This window comes from Gallinula chloropus (genome assembly GCF_964237585.1).
Source record: "Gallinula chloropus genome assembly, chromosome: 3".
NCBI classification, from domain to species: Eukaryota; Metazoa; Chordata; class Aves; order Gruiformes; family Rallidae; genus Gallinula; species Gallinula chloropus.
Window position 1 is genome coordinate 119,812,110 of NC_140087.1, and position 18,703 is coordinate 119,830,812.

The window sequence follows — 18,703 nt, forward strand, 5'->3', positions numbered from 1 at the left end:
ACTAAAGACACTCAAGACTCTCTGTGACGAGCTACCTAGAAGAGATGCTCTACAGAAGATGTCACTTTAGCAATTTATCATGATTTAAGAACTGTTAGCAAGTACCAGCACAGTGCCTGTATTTCCCAAAGGAAGCAACAACAGCCTAATTGCCCACAACTGCCTGATGGGAGGTTGTAGAGAGGTGGGCAGTGGTCTCTTCAGCAAGGTGACAGGTGATAGGACAAGGGGAAATGGCCTCAAGCTGCCCCAGGGCAGGGTCAGCTCAGCTGGGAGGGCAAAGTTCTTCCCTGGCAGAGTTGTGGGGCTGTGGAACAGGCTGCCCAGGGAGGGGGCTGAGTCCCCACCCCTGGGTGTGTTTAACAGCTGGGTAGATGAGGTACTTAGGGATATGGTTTAGCACAGGACAGGGATGGTTGGACTTAAAAGTCTTTTCCAACCTTGTGATTCTGTGATTCTGTAATTCCCATGTTTATCCAAGGGAATGTATGGATATTGCCATGGCCATAGAGTGAAAAACAGAGTCCACTAAATTAAGGGAAGTAAAATGTACCCAGTGATTATAAGTAAAACACTAATAAAATATTAAAACCCTGCACTTTAAAAAAAAAATGGATTTCTGAGCTCACACATCTCCCATTCATTTTCAGCTTAGATCTTTCTTGAAGTTATAAGGGTTAGAAAAACACAGATGGTTTTCCAAACCTCAAAGTCTTTTAGAATCACCAGATTCCAGGAGGCATGGTTTTAAAACTACACCAAATCTCATGAATCTTGGGCTTCAGATCCAGAGAACTGGCAGCATCAGTTGAAGGGGAAGCAAATGGTCAGTGGTTGAACTCTGGACCTTTGTCTCCTCTGACATGTTGCTTTCGCAACAGCTCTGCTGCTGACGGGTCTTTACCCTGGTGTTACGGAAAGGCTGGAGAGATTGAGGACCTATTGCACCAGCTGGGTAAGGAGAAATCACCCTGGCAGCAATGCTTTCCTGCCAAAAAAATGATGAGCTCGCTGCTGTCCTTGGAGCTGAGCTCTGACATCCCCTGCCAAGAACCTCCTCTGTTAGGGATTGGTCTAAAGGTCATCCCACCCATCCAGCAACACAGTGTGACCTCACAGCAGGAGGGGAATTCCTGGCCATGCGTTTATCCTGCCAGGAGCATGGTCCCAGCCTTTTTCTCAGGATAAGGCGGGGACTGATGATGCCCACAGTACGGGGAATAAAGGCAAGGACATGTTGAGCAACCAGCAGCAATGTAGAACACACATCTGTTGAACTGAGGAGGGCAGCCAGGGATGGTGAAGGGTCTGGATTGGAAGACTTATGAGGAGAGGCTGAAGTCTGTGGGGTTGTTCAGCCAGGAGAAGAGAAGACTGAGGGGAGACCTCATGGGGTCTGTGGCTTCCTGATGAGGGGGAACAACGGGGCAGCGCTGATCTCTCTCCTCTCTTTGGGGACCAGGGACAGAACCCGAGGGAACAGTGTGAAGCTGCATCAGGGGAGGTTTAGTCTGGGTGTCAGGAAGAGGTTCTGTGCTGAGAGGGGGGTTGGGCACTGGCACAGGCTCCCCAGGGAAGGGGTCACAGCCCCGAGCTGGACTGAGGTCAAGAAGCATCTGGGTGATGCCCTCAGTGCCAGCTCTGACTTGGCTGGGCCTGTGTGGAGCCAGGAGTTGGACCTGATGGTCTTTGTGGGTCCCTTCCAGCTCAGGAGATTCTGTGATTCTAACTTAAGAGGTCCAGAGCACAGATGGTTTGATTACAGGAATATATTTACAAGCCTCCTCATGCTTCTTCCCCCATGTAGCTGGATGGCCAATCCCAAGACCTTGGTGGAAAGGGTAGGCTGGAGATGGGTATGTCTATTTGTGTCCAACTATGGCCCCAAGACCCTTTTTCTTTCCCCTTCCCTCTGTCCACATCCACCCCTTGTCATACAGCAAGACTAAAACTCCAGGGCCAGAAGGGTCTTCCCAGCCTGTGTCTGCACAGCAGCATGGGGCTCACCCTGTGTTTAAAGACCAAAGTGATTACAATAACACTAAGAAATAAGATAACCTTCAAGCTCTGACATCTGTAAAGAGTTTCTGCTTTTCCTGATGCTCCCATGAGATCTGCCTAAGCAGCTTGGGGAGACGAGGCAGGTAGAGAAATTTGGCATCTCTCTGTGTTGGGGAAATCCCTTCTGGATCAGGAAAGGAGTAGAATTTCTCACTGTCTGAAACCCTCTGAGGAGAAACACATTTCCAGCTAAAAGGCTGCTCTGGAAAAATAAAGCTGAACATTCTGTTCTACTTCTCTACGGGAAGTTTCTGAGTGCACTCAGAAAAAAAGTGTCATTTATAGGAGAGCTATAGATTTTCCACTGGAAATGTCACTGAAACCAACACTTTTCCATTATTTTTAAGGTTGAGACTTTCAGCAGCTCCCAGGAGGAACCTGATGGGCCCTCAGACTGGCTGGAGAATCTCACACCACCAAGGGAAGGATGGGAGAGAAACGAGGTGGCCAGAGGGAGAGGGAAGCAGAATGGAAACATCAAGTGGTTTGCAGGGTATCAGAGCTCTGCTTGAGGTTGGAAGAATCACAGAGTCACAGAATCATAGGGGTTGGAAGGGACCTCCAGAGATCATTGGGTCCAACCCCCTGCCAAAGCAGGGTCCCTAGGACAGGTCAGTGTCCAGATGGGGCTGGAATCTCTCCAGAGAAGGAGACTCCACACCCCCTGGGCAGCCTGTCCCAGGGCTCCCTCCCCCTCACTGTGTAAAAAGTTCATCCTGCATTTTAGATCTTCCCTGCTGTGGGGACCCACCTGAGAGAGGGGCAGAGGGCAGCGCGGGGTGTGGATGGCACTTGGCTCTTTATATTTTTTGGCAAGAAGATGAAACCCTCTCAAACATGAACACCAACCTGTGCACCTCACCTTCTCAGGACCTTCAGTTTGCCCTTCAGAGGACTACAGGAAACACATCTACTGGAAGATACCAAATGCACAGCAGCAACCCCTGGGCCAGGATGGATGATGGTTGTACTGGAAAACCACTCCAGCGCTGAACCGGATCTCAATTTTACCAAACTGTTGGCTTGCTTCCTCAAAAACACACAGATGATCACTGCCACCTTGAAGGAAAGCATCCTGAATTGCTCCAAATTGCAGTATCAGGTACAGGAAGCAAATTTCCTCCCTGGCTGAGCAGCACCCACTCCAGATTTCAGGTCTACGACGGGGCTGCTGAAGCACAAATGTGTTTTGAGCCCTGTCTTTGCTGGTGAAAAGCCCCTGGTGTGTGACAGCTCTCTTAGCTGCTGCATGGAGTTACTGTCACCTTCAACCCCCTGGGTTTATTCCAGCAGCTGGCCCTGGCTTGAAGAGGAAGGCATCATCATCACAGCCATCCCAACACGACATCGGTGAAGCGCCAGGAACGCCAGCGATGTCATATTTCTTGTGACACTGACACCCAGTGGGTATGTGTGAGCCAAATCACACACACCCCCCTCCCCGCCCACGTCCCCTCTCAGCCCCAGCAGTGCCACAGGCACTCAGACCCAGGGGGAATTTTGGATCACCTACAATTATGGTATGAATCCAAAAATAGCCTGAGGAGCACTCGTCTCCTCTGAGCCTCCAGGAGAAGGGCAAAGATTCTGCAGTGCTGGCTGATGTTTCCTGAAATAGAAACAACCTGCCCTGAGGGAGACAGGAAAGCCCCCAGCCCAGCCCTGCCTGAAATGTTAGGTGTCATGAAGTGGGCATCCCAGTCCTAGAGCCAGGCTCCTGCCCTCTGGATAACCCTCTCTCCTCTCTCCACCTCCCCAGGCTCAGCTTCTCCTCTCTGGAGGCACAAAGAGCTCCCAACAAATGGTAAACTCAGAGCCCCACACAGCCCTGGGGAGCATGAAGAGCCGCTTTCCAAAAGCACAGAGAGGGGAATCACCCACAGCCCTCACCTTGTTTAGCTGAGGGAAGAAGGTTCTTCCTCCTCTGCTCCTCTCTCAGATGTCTTAAGCAGGGAAGAGCAGAGAGCAGCTGAAACAAAGGGATTACCTTTAACATCCTCGGAATGAACAGCTGCAGCAGGACCCCAGCAGGATTGGCATTCCTACCCCAGGCTTGGGTGGGGACTCTGAGCAAGACAATAAGACCCTTTTCCCCAGGTCCTGTATTGAGTTTGGCAGCCTGGGTATTAATAGCCCATGGCCACACAGCTCAGTGCCCACTTCAAAGCCAAGGGAAAGCTGACCAGACCGGCTCCATCAGCACTCACACCCTGAGAAGGAGCAGAACTCCTTCCTTTAAAGCTTTGAAGTGCATGTCTAGTGATAACCATGGTGTCAGCCTGGCTGCTGCTCTTACATGGGCAAGGAGGTCAAATCACTGACTCCAAGGCAAGGAGGAGAAGTAAATGTGAGAGCTGCAAGCAAAAGGGTTAGGTGGCTTTGTGGTTTGCTGTGGGAATATGATCACAGAGTGAAAGGTTCTTGAATACAGGCGGGTAGATGAGGTGCTCAGGGATGTGGTTCAGCACAGGACAGGAACGGTTGGACTCGATGAGCTTAAAGGGCTTTTCCAACCTTGTGACTCTGTGTGACAATCCTCTGCTCAGGGTGGAGGGAAAAGAAAAAGGGAAAAAAAGGAAAAAAAGGAATAGTTGTTTTTGCAGAGTGTGGAGGAGCTGAAGTGTAATGACATAGGAGGAGCAGCTGGGGGTGTTGAGCCTGGAGAAGAGGAGGCTGAGGGGAGACCTTCTCCCCACCTCCCCTGCCCTGCCAGGAGGGTGCAGAGAGGTGGGCGATGGTCTCTTCAGCCAGGGGACAGGAGATGGGACAAGGGGCAATGGGCTCAAGCTGCCCCAGGGCAGGGTCAGCTCAGCTGGGAGGGCAAAGTTCTTCCCTGGCAGAGTTGTGGGGCTGTGGCACAGGCTGCCCAGGGAGGGGGCTGAGTCCCCAGCCCTGGGTGTGTTTAACAGATGGGTAGATGAGGTACTTAGGGATATGGTTTCGCACAGGACAGGAATGGTTGGACTCGATGATCTTAAAGGTCTCTTCCATGATGCTGTGTGACAATCCTCTCCTCAGCTACAGCACCTTTGGGTGCAGCTCTGTCACCTACAGCACTTCCAGGAGCCAGCCTGAACACGTGTCAATGAAGCAACCTAATTGTCACAGAGAAGTAGCTGGAAAGAGCCCAGGTGCTGTGACACACTCACCCATTCTACAGGAACCATAGTGGCTGCATTAATCATTAGATTGTTGTCAGGCAGAATGTTTCCTCCAGGACAAGTTCCCATCATTAGAAAGTTGAGGTGTCAGAGGAGGGAAAGGCCTTGTTTACCCTGAATGGAGTGTTCATTCACCAATTAACGAGGCAGGGTGGGTCCACAGTAAGTTTATGAGAACCACAGTCTTTCTCACTCCTGTCTGCACGATCTTCTCCTGACAACCAACACCACTGGTTGTGCAACAGCCGGAGCCAAGACCTGCACAGAAGCAGAAATGAGGCCCCTACAGCCTTAAATCCTCCTGTGTGCTTTGTTAACACTCACCCCTGAGAATACCATCGCTCTTCAATTGTAATGTCAAAGCTGCACAAATGTAAAGCTGCTCTGTGGACACCTTACTGCAGCCTTCCCATCCCTTGAGGGGCTCCAGGAGAGCTGGAGAGGGGCTGGTGCCCAGGGCAGGGAGGGCCAGGCCCAGGGGAATGGCCTTCAGCTGCAGGAGGGGGATGGAGAGGGGCTGGGAGGCAGAAATCCTTCCTGGGGAGGCCCTGGCACAGGGTGCCCAGAGAAGCTGGGGCTGCCCCTGGGTCCCTGTCAGGGTTCAAGGGCGGGTTGGATGGGGCTTTGGGCACCCTGGGCTAGTGGGGGTGTCCCTTCCCCTGGCAGGGGGTGGGACTAGGTGGGCTTTGAGGTCCCTTCCCCCAAAACCAGTCTGGGGTTTTATAGAGAGACAGAAATGTGGCTGAAGACAGACCCACTGGCTCCTCAAGACGTGACAGAGGAGTATTTAACCCAGCAGAGCCTGTACACCTGCCTAGGGGCTCACCAAAGCTGAAGGGGCACCCGTGCTGCACCTGCCCCTGAGCAACACACACACACAGACACTTGTGAGACCCTGTGCAGACCCTGGGGGGTGCTGTATCCTCCTCCACCTCAAATCACGTGTACAACCTTGTGTAGCTCCAGGCCTGGAGGTTGGTGGCTGTGCCTGTAGCAGGGGGGTTGGAGCTCTGTGATCCGTGGGGTCCCTTCCAACCCAGCCCAGTCTGTGACTCTATGAGATCATGCATTGCTTCTGTGGCTGAGGAAGAGGCTTCAGCACTGATCAGCATCCTTCATCGCTGCTCTTACATGCTCTGAGCAAGTATGACAAACTCAGGATACATCTGCATAGGATTTTATTAAAGTAGGCATCATCTACAAGGTACAATATTTGAAAAAAACAATACTAAACTTTGTGGTTTTCTCCTGAATAGGTCATTTAACAGCTACAACGCTCCAATGTCTACGAGCAAGTCTCTGCCCAGGAGTCAAAGCTCCAAACCAGTAGCAAAAAGTTCCACATTCTGTACCACATCATATTGGTTTAATAGAGAAAATCCTGTAACATAGTTACAACAGAAGTTAATGGGGAGGATACAGAGGGGGAAAGAAACCAACCCAACGTGTACATGATTGGTCACTGGCATTTCAAACAGGACTCTGATCACGTAGAGAGCTCTAATCACATTCCCTAGCACCACCTTGCTACCTCCAAACAACTCTCTGTTCAGATTTTGCAGAATAAAAGCTTCTTAAACATCTGTTCCTGAATGAAGTCAGCAACTTTTATCAGGAAAAAAAAAAAGTAAAAGAAAAATTCCTTTTTCATTCAAGAAACTTTTGTTCTTTAATTCAACAGGTTTGAATCCCACCTTGGGTGCAAAACCTTCCCCAAAGCTTTTGTGCAATGCCACAACCATGGACAGCATGTTCCAAAAGAAAGAACATCCTTGCTCTTCACTCCTTAGTGTTAACTGGAGCTCTGGGACTTGGATTGAAGCAAAGAAACAGAGTGAGACCCATCAACAACTCTTCATTCTACACATCCCATGGACGAGAGGCAATGAGGAGTCCCCAGGACCTGAGCTACAAGAGGCTGGAATGGACAAGACACTTCAGCTCACATGGAAAGCCCTTTGCCTGATGGCTCAGCATCACAGTTTACTAGGAGATAAGCCTGGTTTGGCTGGGCAGGGGACAAATCCTGAGCCAGCCTTTCCTCACAGGGTACAAATGGACCCATCGGGCCAAATATTACACCCAAACAATGTGATAAGTTACAACAGTGGCCAAAGTTTAAAAACTTGTCCTTTTAAAAACATATACAATATTAAAATAATAATAATAAATCAATATCTCAATTACAGGCCACAACCTTAGAGGCTTTTGAGCTTAAATACCCAGGGAACTGGTCCTTTGCCAGCAGGTGAGAGAATAAGATACATAACAAACCCAAACAAATGTTCAAAGGGACTGGTTTTCATCCCAGAGTCTTCACTTGAAGGTTACTTTCATGAGGAAACACATTCCCTGCAGCATGTGGACTCCTTCACAGAGACAGAAACCTGGGCACATCAGTAGGTGAGGAAACACCACAGGGTGCCAGAGCACCTAACAGGCTCCCAAAGCACAGGCACAGAACACATGGCCAACAACTTGTAGGCAAGATGAAAAATAGACTTGAATGAGTTTAACTACATAAGCTACTGGAGTATATGAGACAAAAATAAAGATGGAGAGCTTCATAAAGGGAATTTCCAGTCATTTTGAAAATGAAAGGTAGTTTTTTTTTCTTTGAAAAAAAATTAAAATCAACATTCAAAGTTCCCAGATGCCTTTTCTCAAGGCATGCTACAGTGATAGCAGCTGACAGCTCGGGTTCACACCCATGGAAACTGGTATTTTACCCAAAATGGCTTTCCTGTCTCCCCAGTCTGTCATCTCTCAAAGCCCACTAAGTAGCTTCAGAAGAGATGTACCTTCCTTGCATGCATCCAAGGCTCCCTTGTTAATCCCAGAACCTCCCAGGCACGAAACTCAGTGAGCAGAACAGCCCTTACAGCTGTAGCTAGAAGATGCTTTCAGCTTCTGGATCCTTCTCTAAAGAATAAAAGCATATGACAGCTACACATAAACAGCATCTACAAACACAGTGCAGGTGGGAAATGCAGTGAACAGATTCCAAAGGCCAACCTGACTCTGCTGGAAGGCTCCAGCATCAGCCCACCTTTAAGACTCACTCAATGGAGTGAGTCTTTAGCACACCTAAACAACTGGGATAACCAAAAGTAGTGCTCCTTAACAAGAAACCCAGACCTGGGCTTGGCTCTCTGGAAACATGCCCCTGGTTCACATACACTTAACAGCTCTTCAGGTCTCAGATCTACCTCCAAGGTTGAGTTGAAGGCAGCAGCACTTTTAAAGAGGAGGACAAAGCTCAGCTTGTAAACCCTGGTTTATTAAAGCACAGTGAGAATTCAAGTCCTATTCCCCTTCACATTTATAGGCATGGTAAGAATAATGCTACTTTGTATGCCCTATGTATAGAAAAAGTGTATGTTTATACAGCACTATATATATATATTTATAGATATATAAATAGGAACTATCGACCAGAGTTTGATTTCAAACTAGAATTGCAACAACCCCTGCAATTTGGAAACTTGAAGTAGCTCTTCTGATCTCTCTTTTGTAAGCAAAGAGTAGAAAGGATCGTATCTTATGATGATCTAACATCCTCCAGCAGGAAAAACCTGCCATTAACTTTGTGGGATATGCCCAAAACACCAAGTTAGACAATATTGTCCCACGTTGTTTGCCAAAGAAGAGGCAGGAATGATCAGAGAGGAGTCAGCCAGGAGTAAGTGCTCTCTTTTTTTGCCTTTTATTTTTCCTTCTAGCTGCTGAAGTGTGGAAGTTCAAGAATCCTGTGTTTGTCATGGGTGCTGTGCTTGGAGACAGTACCAAATGATGTCCTTTATCTAACAGTACATCCCAGCTACAGCGTGTTCCTGCCCAACTCTATTGCTACTTAGAATGAATAATTGACATGCTTTAAGACTTGGGGGAAAAAAAAATCACAAACTAAAATTTAGCCATTTCTTCCTGGTCCTCTGTGGAAATCTGGAAAGGTCTGACAAAAGTGATTTCAGTTGGCTTGAGCAATCCTGGATTCTGACCCAAGGAAGCTGAACATCGTTGTCACCAACTCGGGCAGATCGTAATCGTGTTTCCAGCCCCAATCCCTCCGGGCGTTCCTGTCATCAAAGTTCATTGGCCAGCTGTCAGCTGCAGGGACAAGAAAAGGGAAAAAAAATCCCAAATCAGAGAGTGTGAGGTTTAAGAAAAGCTTCTCAGATGTATCATCACTGGCCATTTCTCTGTGGAGAAGGATCTGGGGGTCTTGCTGGGTGATAGGTTGGCCATGAGTCACCAGTGTGTCCTGGGGGCTGAGAGAGACAATGGGATCCTGGGGGCATCAGGAGGAGTGTGGGCAGCAGGTCAAAGGAGGGGATCATCCCCCTCTGCTCTGGTCAGGCCCCACCTGGAGTGTTGTGTCCAGTTCTGGGTTCCCTGGGATAAAAAAGCCAGGGATCTCCTGGGGAGAGTCCAGAGGAGGGACAGAGATGATGGAGGGCCTGGAACATCTCCCCTGTGAGGCTGAGTGAGCTGGGACTGTTCAGCCTGGACAGAAGAAAACTAAGGGGGGACCTTATTAATGTTTATAAATATCTTAAGTATGGGATGCAGGGGGAAATGGGCAGCCCCTTTTCAGTGGCCTATGGGTGCAGGACAAGGGGCAATGGCTGCAAGTTGGAGCATAGAAATTCCACACCAAAATGGGGAAGAACTTTTTCACAGTGAGGGTGAGGGAGCCCTGGGACAGGCTGCCCAGAGAGGTGGTGGAGTCTCCTTCTCTGGAGATACTCGAGACCCATCTGGATGCCTATCTGTGCAATATAAGCTAGGGACCCTGCTTTGGCAGAGGGGTTGGACCCGATGATCTCGAGGTCCCTTCCAACCCCTGTGATTCTGTGATTTGAACCACTGAAGCCAAATTTCAAACTGTTAAGACTTGAACTCTACAGAGGCAATTTCTGCAAGTACCTGAAGAGGAAAGAAACCTGGGTTTGCCCTGAACACAGAGTCATCCTAATGGTTTTTTCTTACCCCCTGCCAAAGAAGCAGCTACTAACCTATGGCCTGCCTGACTTCATCCACGTTGTAGGTCACCTGGAGCTCAGGAACATGTTTCTGCACCTCCTGTGCCAGCTCTTCAGGAGTGAAGCTCATGGCACTGATGTTGTATGTCCTCATGCTCAGCGCCTCTGCGGGGGCCTCCATGACCTCCAGAGTGGCTTTCAGACAGTCATCAATATACATCATGGGGAGGCGAGTGTCTGGCTTCAGGTTGCACTGGAATTTGCCAGTCTTTATGGCATCATGAAAAATCTGGACAGCATAATCTGTAGAAAAGGACAGCAGAGGTGTGAGCTCACCTGCCCCAACACATCGTTCACTTCACAATGGCCAACAACCCTCAGGCAGCCCCCAAAGTCTCCTGTCTAAAATCTAGTAGCAGAACTATGTCTGGTTTATGTGGTATGGCAGAAGTCATCTCAAAATTGAGGTTTGAAAGCACCCTCAGCAAGTCTGTGGATGACACCAAGCTGAGTGGTTCAGCTGACAGGTTGGAAGGACAGGATGCCATCCAGAGGGACCTGGAGAAGCTGGAGAAGTGGGCCCAGGGGAACCTCATGAGGTTCAACAAAGCCAAGTGCAGGGTCCTGCACCTGGGTTGGGGCAATCCTCATCATCAGTACAGGGTGGGAGATGATGTGCTAGAGAGCAGCTCTGCAGAGTAGGACTTGGGGGTGCTGGTGGATGAGAAGCTCAACATGAGCTGACAATGTGTCCTCACAGCCCAGAAGGCAATTGTATCCTGAGCTGCATCAAAAGGAGCGTGGCCAGCAGGTCAAGGGAGGGGATTCTGCCCCTCTACTCCCCTCTCATGAGACCCCACTTCGAGTATAGTGTCCAGTTCTGGAGTCCCCAACATAAGGGCGAGGACCTGTTTGAACAGGTCCACAGGAGGCCACGAAGATGATTAAAGGGCTGGAGCACCTCTGCTATGAAGACAGGCTGAGAGAGTTGGGCTTGTTCAGCCTGGAGAAGAGAAGGCACTGGGGAAATCTTATTGTGGCCTTCCAGTACCTGAAGGGGCTACAGGAAAGCTGGAGAGGGACTTTTTGGATGGGCATGTAGTGATAGGATGAGAGGGAATGGTTTCAAATTGGAAGGGAGTAGATTTAGATTGGATATTAGGAAGGAATTCTTCACTATGAGGGTGGTGAGGCCCTGGCACAGGTTGTCCAGGGAGGTGGTGGCTGCCCCCTCCCTGGAGGTGTTCAAGGCCAGGTCAGATGGAGCCTTGAGCAGCCTGGTCTGGCGAGAGGTGTTCCTGCCCATGGCAGGGGGGTGGGACTCAATCTTTAAGGTCCCTTCCAGCCCAAACCATTCCATGATTCTCTGGAAACACCTAGATGTTACTCCAGCAGCTGCACACTGCAGCAAGGCAGCAGACTTTGAAGTGTCTTTAAGGGAAACTGAGAGAAACCCAAGGATCTTTCCAGTACTGTGGAAATACAAAGGCTACGAACGGCCCAGGTTGGAGCAGACAAAAATGTTGTTGAAACAGCATCTCTACACTGATGCTCCACAAACAGATAAAAAATGATGATATTTGGCTTATGATTTTGCTGTCCTTGCTGGTGACAGTGAGAACCACACACAGGCCACTTACCAGTTGTTCCCCCACCAGGCTGAGAGTCAGCAGATATAATTCCTGGGTACCTCAGGCAGCGGAAGTCTAAGCCGTACCGGTAATGGTAGTACTAGGGAGGGAGGAGAGAAACTCAGCTTTAGAACTGGTACAAATCACACAGGCTCTCAATCTACTGCTCAGAAACCATAAACTCCTCAGTCTGGGAGAAGGTTCAGATTAATAGACTCTTCAGACCTGCCACCGTCCTTCAGAAATTTGTAGGGTGAAGAAACATGCTCCCCTCACTCAGTTTGCAGATGACACTAAACTGGGAAGAAGTGTTGATCTGCCTGAGGGGAGGGAGGGTCTTCAGAGAGATCTGAACAGGCTGGACCCATGGGCTGAGACCAACAGGATGAGGTTTAACAAGGCCAAGTGTAGAGTGCTGCACATGGGACATAACAACCCCATGCAGCGCTACAGGCTTGGGGGAGACTGACTGGAGAGCTGTCAGGAAGAGAAGGACCTGGGGGTGTTGGGTCACTGCGACTGACCATGAGCCAGCAGTGTGCCCAGGTGGTCAATGGCATCCTGGTTTGTGTCAGAGCCAGTGTGGCCAGCAGGGCCAGGGCAGGGATTCTGCCCTTGGACTGGGCACTGGTGAGGCTGCACCTCAAGTGCTGGATCCAGTTCTGGGCTCCTCACCATAAGAAGGACATTGAGGTCCTTGAAAGAGTCCAGAGAAGGGCAACCAGGCTGGTGAAGGGGATGAAGGGCAAATCATATGAGGAATGGCTGAGGGAGCTGGAGCTGTTTAGCTTGGAGGTTGAGGGGAGACCTCATCACCACCTACAACTACCTGAAGGGAGGTTGTAGAGAGGTGGGCGATGGTCTCTTCAGCCAGGGAACAAGAGATGGGACAAGGGGCAATGGGCTCAAGCTGCACCAGAGCAGGGTCAGATTGGATATTAGAAAAAAAATTTTTACTAAAAGAGTTGTCAGGGCCTGGAACAGGCTGCCCAGGGAAGGGGCTGAGCCCCCACCCCTGGGAGTGTTTAACAGAAGGGTAGATGAGGTACTCAGGGATATGGTTTAGCATAGGACAGGAACAGTTGGACTTGATGATCTTAAAGGTCTTTTCCAACCTTGTGACTCTGTGAAACTGTGTGTGAATATCAGCTTTGCCAGTGGTATGCTTGTTAAAAATGACAAAGCCAAAAGAGAAGCTGTGTATGTACAGACACCAGTGGCTTTGACTTTAGAGCCCTCAGTTTTGTTCTGCAGGAGTCACCCCTGCCTAGCAAGCTTTCGCAAGGCTTTGCACACTGTCACTGATGCAACGCCGCTCATATTGATGGATGAGGCAGAGAAGCCAAAGTCCAAAGAACCAGGGAAAGAAATGATACTGAAAGTTAGATGCTGGCCAAAAGCACAATTCTTTGTACTTCTTCCAACAAAATCAAGAGGCATTTGTGCCTCAGACTGATACTGGGTACTAAAGCCTGAAGGAAGGAAAGAAGGAAACCACCCCAGCGAGGACTTCTACAAGAGCAAGGAAGTTCTCCCAGAACTTTGATGGAATCAGTAGAAAATAAACATTTCTCACTTCTCCCATGAGCTCAGCGTGAACCTTGGAGACACCATAGATGGTCCTTGGTCTCTGAATGCAGAGATCAGGGGTTGGATCACGAGGAGAGGTGGGACCAAAGGCTCCGATCGTGCTGGGAACGAAGAGTCTCAGGTTGTGCTCAGCCGCAATGTCCAGGACGTTGTGCAAACCTGGAACCAACAAGGGGATTTATCAGCACACACACACACACACACTGCCCTTTCCTAACCCTCTGCAGGAGTCATGAACTTGAAACCCTTGTCACATACCAGTAATATTCACAGCTCTGGCCAAGGGGACGTTTGCTTCTCCAACAGCGCTGAGCAACGCGCTGTAGTGGAACAGCCAAGTGATCCGATTATTCACCACTATCTCACGTAGGTTCTTGTAGTCCAAGATGTCTGCATAGATAAAAGGACCTGGAAGGAAAGGAACCAGGAGGAAACTGAATACCAAAAGGAAAGAAAGAGCTGTTCTATAAAGAAAAGTTCTGTGTGAAACTCAAAATTGTTTCTTCTTGCCCATACCTCCCCTCAGGATCTGACTGCACAGCAGAATGTACACCTAATAGTAGTGACCAGTAAACGAGCAGGAGAAAGGAAACTGCTAACATTTACCTCCCCACAGAGTGATGCAAGACCTCCAGTCAACAGCATGAAGACAGGGAACACCTTGCATACTCTATTCAAATAGCTAAAAGCATCATGAAACAGAAATGATGAAGTACTTCTACCTGAAGAGGCCTACAGGAAAGCTGGGGAAGGACTTTTTAGAAGGGCATGTAGTGACAGGATCAGGGGGAATGGTTTGAAATTGGAAGAGGGTAGATTTAGGTTGGATATTAGGAAGAAATTCTTCACTATGAGGGTGGTGAGGGTGGTGCCCAGGCAGGTGGTGGCTGTCCCCTCCCTGGAGGTGTTCAAGGCTGGGTTGGATGGGGCCTTGAGCAGTCTGGTCTGGTGAGAGGTGTCCCTGCCCATGGCAGGGGGTTGGGACTCGATGATCTTGGTCTCTTCCAACCCAAACCAGTCTGTGATAGATGAGGTACTCAGGGATATGGTTCAGCACAGGACAGGAACGGTTGGACTCCATGATCTTAAAGGTCTTTTCCAACCCTGTGATTCTGTGATTCCATGAAAAGCTTATGCAAGTTTCTAATTAAAAGAATCCAAAGAAACTACTTTACATCCATCTTACAAAAACTGCCTGAGCATGGAAGAACAAAAGCATTCATTACATTTCCAACTTGTTCCCTCCAAAAGGATAAATGCATCTTTCCTGCAGCAGCCAAGCTCATCGTGACTCAAGGAGGTATTCCCATCAACAAAGCAGTAAAGCAACAGTGAGAAAATGCCAAGAAAAATATTTAGAACAAGGGGATAACAGACAGAAGAAATCAATGGCTTGGCAAGCTTTCAAAGCAGGAAGGCATTACCCAGGAGTTCTGAGCAGCAGCTTCTTCGGTTTAATCCACTTATCCTTTAGCCTTTGGTAATTAGTCTATCAACATCAGAGGTAAAGATTTTTTTCCCTCCCCTGTATGCTTCCCCAGCCACTTACCACTATAAAAAACATTATCTGCAGGTTTTCTAATGTCAGACAAGATCACATTGCTCTTTCCAAAGCGTCTCCTGTGTAAAAACACCCACACAGTACAGTGAGGCCACAGCCTTTGAGATAATTAATAAGTTGCCGTGAGGCTACTTTGTTTTGCAGGAGTAATAGCAAAAGAACAACAATTTCCACAGTGAAATCAGCTATTTCCATTAAAAACAACCCCAGCAAACAAACCACACACTAAAAGTGTTGATAGAGCACCTTAGAAAATGGGTAAACTACTTCTAGTTGCAGTGAAAGACAGCATAAGGATGGAGAAATCTTTCAGACAACAAAAACAGGGCACCTTATTCCTGAAGTTACCTCACTGAAACTCTCAGAGAGATCAATGTCAGCCCAGCAGCAGCACAGTTAGCAAAAGACTCTGTATTTTTTCAAGTGGATGTTTGCACTTTTACCTTTTTTCTCTTTTTTTTTTGTAGTACCTGCATAAAATCACAGCTTTTTGTCTCTCTGTTGAGCACCCAAATCCAGCCTTACTTGAGAAAAAAGGAAACCTGACCATCTGAGGATGAGGATTCTGAATGCTTCCATTTAACTGGGAGCAAACTGGACTTGGCAGCTCGTCTCAGACGTGGGAATCGTGACCAAGGTACACACTGAAAGTACATCAGTGAACCTAAACTAAGGGCAGGAGTGAAAAAGAGGTGGTGAAAATTTCTTTACAAAGCCAAGAGGCAGAAAAAGAATCTGCAGTCATCACTAGGACTCTTTTAAAAACAACTTGACTGGAAATCACTGCTTCTAAAGCTTATGGGTAAAGATCCAGTACCTTCCTAATAGCAAGTTAAAGAACCATGACATACCTCAGGAGCTTAGCAAGTCCCACTCCAAGCTGGCCAAGACCACCTGAAAAGCAACATGCAAGAGACAAAAATCAGAGGAGAAGTGATAGCACAACACAGAATTCCATTATTGCATGTATCACATCCCAAATCAGAACTACTTTCCTCAGTGAGTCACAAAGCTCTTATACAGCTCTCAGGGAAAACCCTATGAACTGATTTCAGTAGATTTCTTGAGTAAAAATAGAAGGGAAGTTCAGATGGGACCATGATCCTGTCAGTGTAGGGGGAAGATCAGCACAAATCCAGAATATTTTCAGTACTTTGGCTTCCCTGTTCATCAGGGAGGGAGGAGGGGAATGGGGGGGGACACACACAGTTATGACAGGAATGCTGACCTGTAATTAGCACCCGAGGATGATCAGACTCAGCAAAGGAGACAGAGTGAAAGCTGGCATCAGAGGCCACCTGGCGTGGGGAGACCCCAATGCAGCGCACGGGCACGACGGAGACCCCACATCCACAGCCAGAGCCCTGCAGCAGCTGGCTGACAGCTCTGCTCACACTTCTGACCATCGGCATCTTCTTCCTTCAAAGGTGCTGTTGAGAACAAGAGAAGAAGATCAGCCCCAAGTGACTCAAGCCCTATCAAACGTGTTGAAGGCTTCCTTAGGAAGGTCTGGAGGGTTTGAGAGAAGTTGGATGCAATCTGACTCCTGGCTGACGTGCTAACCCAGAGCCACGTCTACCAGAAGCAAAGTGTGAAGCAACATGAATAGAGGTAATGTATTCACCAGGGAGACCTCAAGAAAACACCCACAGCCCCAGCAGAGAGTCTGGTATAACCAACAGTGGGTTTACAGTTCCAAGTTTAAACCTTTTTTACAAGTCACTGGAAGCCATGAGTTCAAGCAGAAGAGGCAATAAATGTGGAATTCAACATGTTTAGCAGCTACAATTCCACAGCTTCACTGCAGGTACCTGGGAGTGAAAGTTTGTTACACCATCAGAAATAAGCTAACCCTCTTGGTATTGCATCAGCAAGATCCAGCTAAGCCAACCAAGGCAGCAGTAAATCTCTTTAAAGAGTGCTGCTTTGCTCAAGCTTAATACACATGATGGACAGTACTTGGGAAGTGAACAAAGGAGAAGGATTATTTACTCATGAAAAAGCCCTAATTACTTCACAGAAAGAGACATGATTTCCTTAAAGTGACAAGCTGCAAAAATACCCCTAAACTACCCTGAGCTTCACACAAGTTTGGTGTTCTTTCCCTCCAAATCTTTCATACTGGGGAAGGAAATGGAGGAGAATGTACTGAGGCCAGACACCCACCAAAACTGCTCTATCACCCCCACTTTCAGCTGGACAGGGGAGGAAATAGATATTGAGAGGCTCAGGAGTGGAGCACAGGACAGGGAGAGATCATTCCACAATCAGTGTCACGCACTGAACAGACTCAACACAGACTAAAGGACAGAAAACTCTCTAATTGATGACCCTGTCCTGCACCCCCAGTGACACCAGAGTCGGGTGATGAGAAGTGGGACCAGATCTCAAAGCACCTTCCCCCACCCCTCCCTTCTCAGCAGACTGAGCTTTAGTCAGGATTTCACTCCCTTCTTTCCCCTGTTGTGGCACAGGGAGGGGCAGGGGCTGGGGGAGTGGGGGGTTTGGTCAGTTCCTCACAAGTTTGTTTCCTTCTGAGCCAGGACTGGGGGGCATTCCTCATCCCCTTCCCCTGCTGCACCGTGGGGTCCCACCCACAGGACACAGTCCTCCATGAACATCTCCAACATGAGTCCTTTCCCAGGGGCTTCAGCTCCTCACCAGTTGCCTCAGCATGGCTCCCTTCCATGGAGTGCTGACCTACAGGCCCAGAGTGCTCCAGCCTGGTCCCCCCCAGAGTCACAAGTCCCCCAGCAAACCTGCTGTGGCGTGGTTCAGTCTCTCCACAGGCTGTAGATGGGATCTCTGCTCCCCATCATCATCCATGGGCTGTGGTGGGACACCCACTCCACCATGGGTTTCTCCAGGGGCTGCAGGGGCATCTTTCTCTCCAGCACCTGGGGCACCTTCTCCCTCCCCTCTTCCCTGCCCTTGCTGCCTGCACAGGTTCTGACATCTTCTCACCCCCTTCTCTGGGGGCAAAAAGCAGCTGCTTGTGGGTTTTTTTCTCCTCAGTGTGATTCCCACAGGCGCTGTGACCATGGCTGATGGGCTGGGCCTTGGTCAGCAGCAACTCCAGCCTTGAGCCGGCTGGTGTTTGCTCTGTGGGGCCTGCAGAGAGCTGCTGGCTGCCCCTTGCAGAATCCCCCCCTGCAGCCCCCTGCTCCACCAGAACCCACTCACACAAAACTGCAACACCCACATACACCCACACCTGGTCTTGTCTGAGGCTCCAGTTTACTTCTTCCAAATACAATCCTGAAGCTGCAGTCACTTCAATTCTCCCTTCAAACAACTTTAAGCTGCCTTTCCCAAGGTAACAGGACGAAGAAGTTCCCCAGTGAAAACATATTTCTAGCTAGCTTGCTTGAGATGACCCTGTCAATTCTTTCCCCATATATGCTCTCCTGTAAAATAAAAATAGACTCAGGGTGAAGGAAAGCCACAAGAAGACATTAAGGCAGGTAACTGCTGCAGGTGAATTCCAGCACCACCAATTCCAGCGTGCATAGAAGAGCAAAACAAGTCATTAACGTGGGTGTTCCTTTCACTTAGGGCAACACACCAGGCTGAGAATTTTCTGACACTTCAGGGAGTCCAACTAGATAAATACAGAGGACTTGCTAAATGACCATGCTTCATGAGATTAACCCCCCAAAAATGCATTATTAAAAAATCACATTTGCATATTGAACTTGATCAGATTTACTCTGA

General features: G+C 48.8%; 1 protein-coding gene across 1 annotated transcript; it reads right to left on the bottom strand.

The window, feature by feature from the left end:
* Nucleotides 1–8,749: 8,749 nt before the first annotated feature.
* LOC311190169 (L-threonine 3-dehydrogenase, mitochondrial) lies at nucleotides 8,750–16,401 on the bottom strand (the record flags this gene model as incomplete). Its single annotated transcript, XM_084262026.1, has 8 exons — nucleotides 8,750–9,332; nucleotides 10,241–10,510; nucleotides 11,848–11,938; nucleotides 13,415–13,587; nucleotides 13,687–13,836; nucleotides 14,978–15,048; nucleotides 15,841–15,883; nucleotides 16,218–16,401. The coding sequence occupies 8 exons, from the start codon at nucleotides 16,399–16,401 to the stop codon at nucleotides 9,193–9,195; spliced, it is 1,122 nt and encodes a 373-aa protein (XP_084118152.1). The 3' UTR covers nucleotides 8,750–9,192.
* Nucleotides 16,402–18,703: the final 2,302 nt, after the last annotated feature.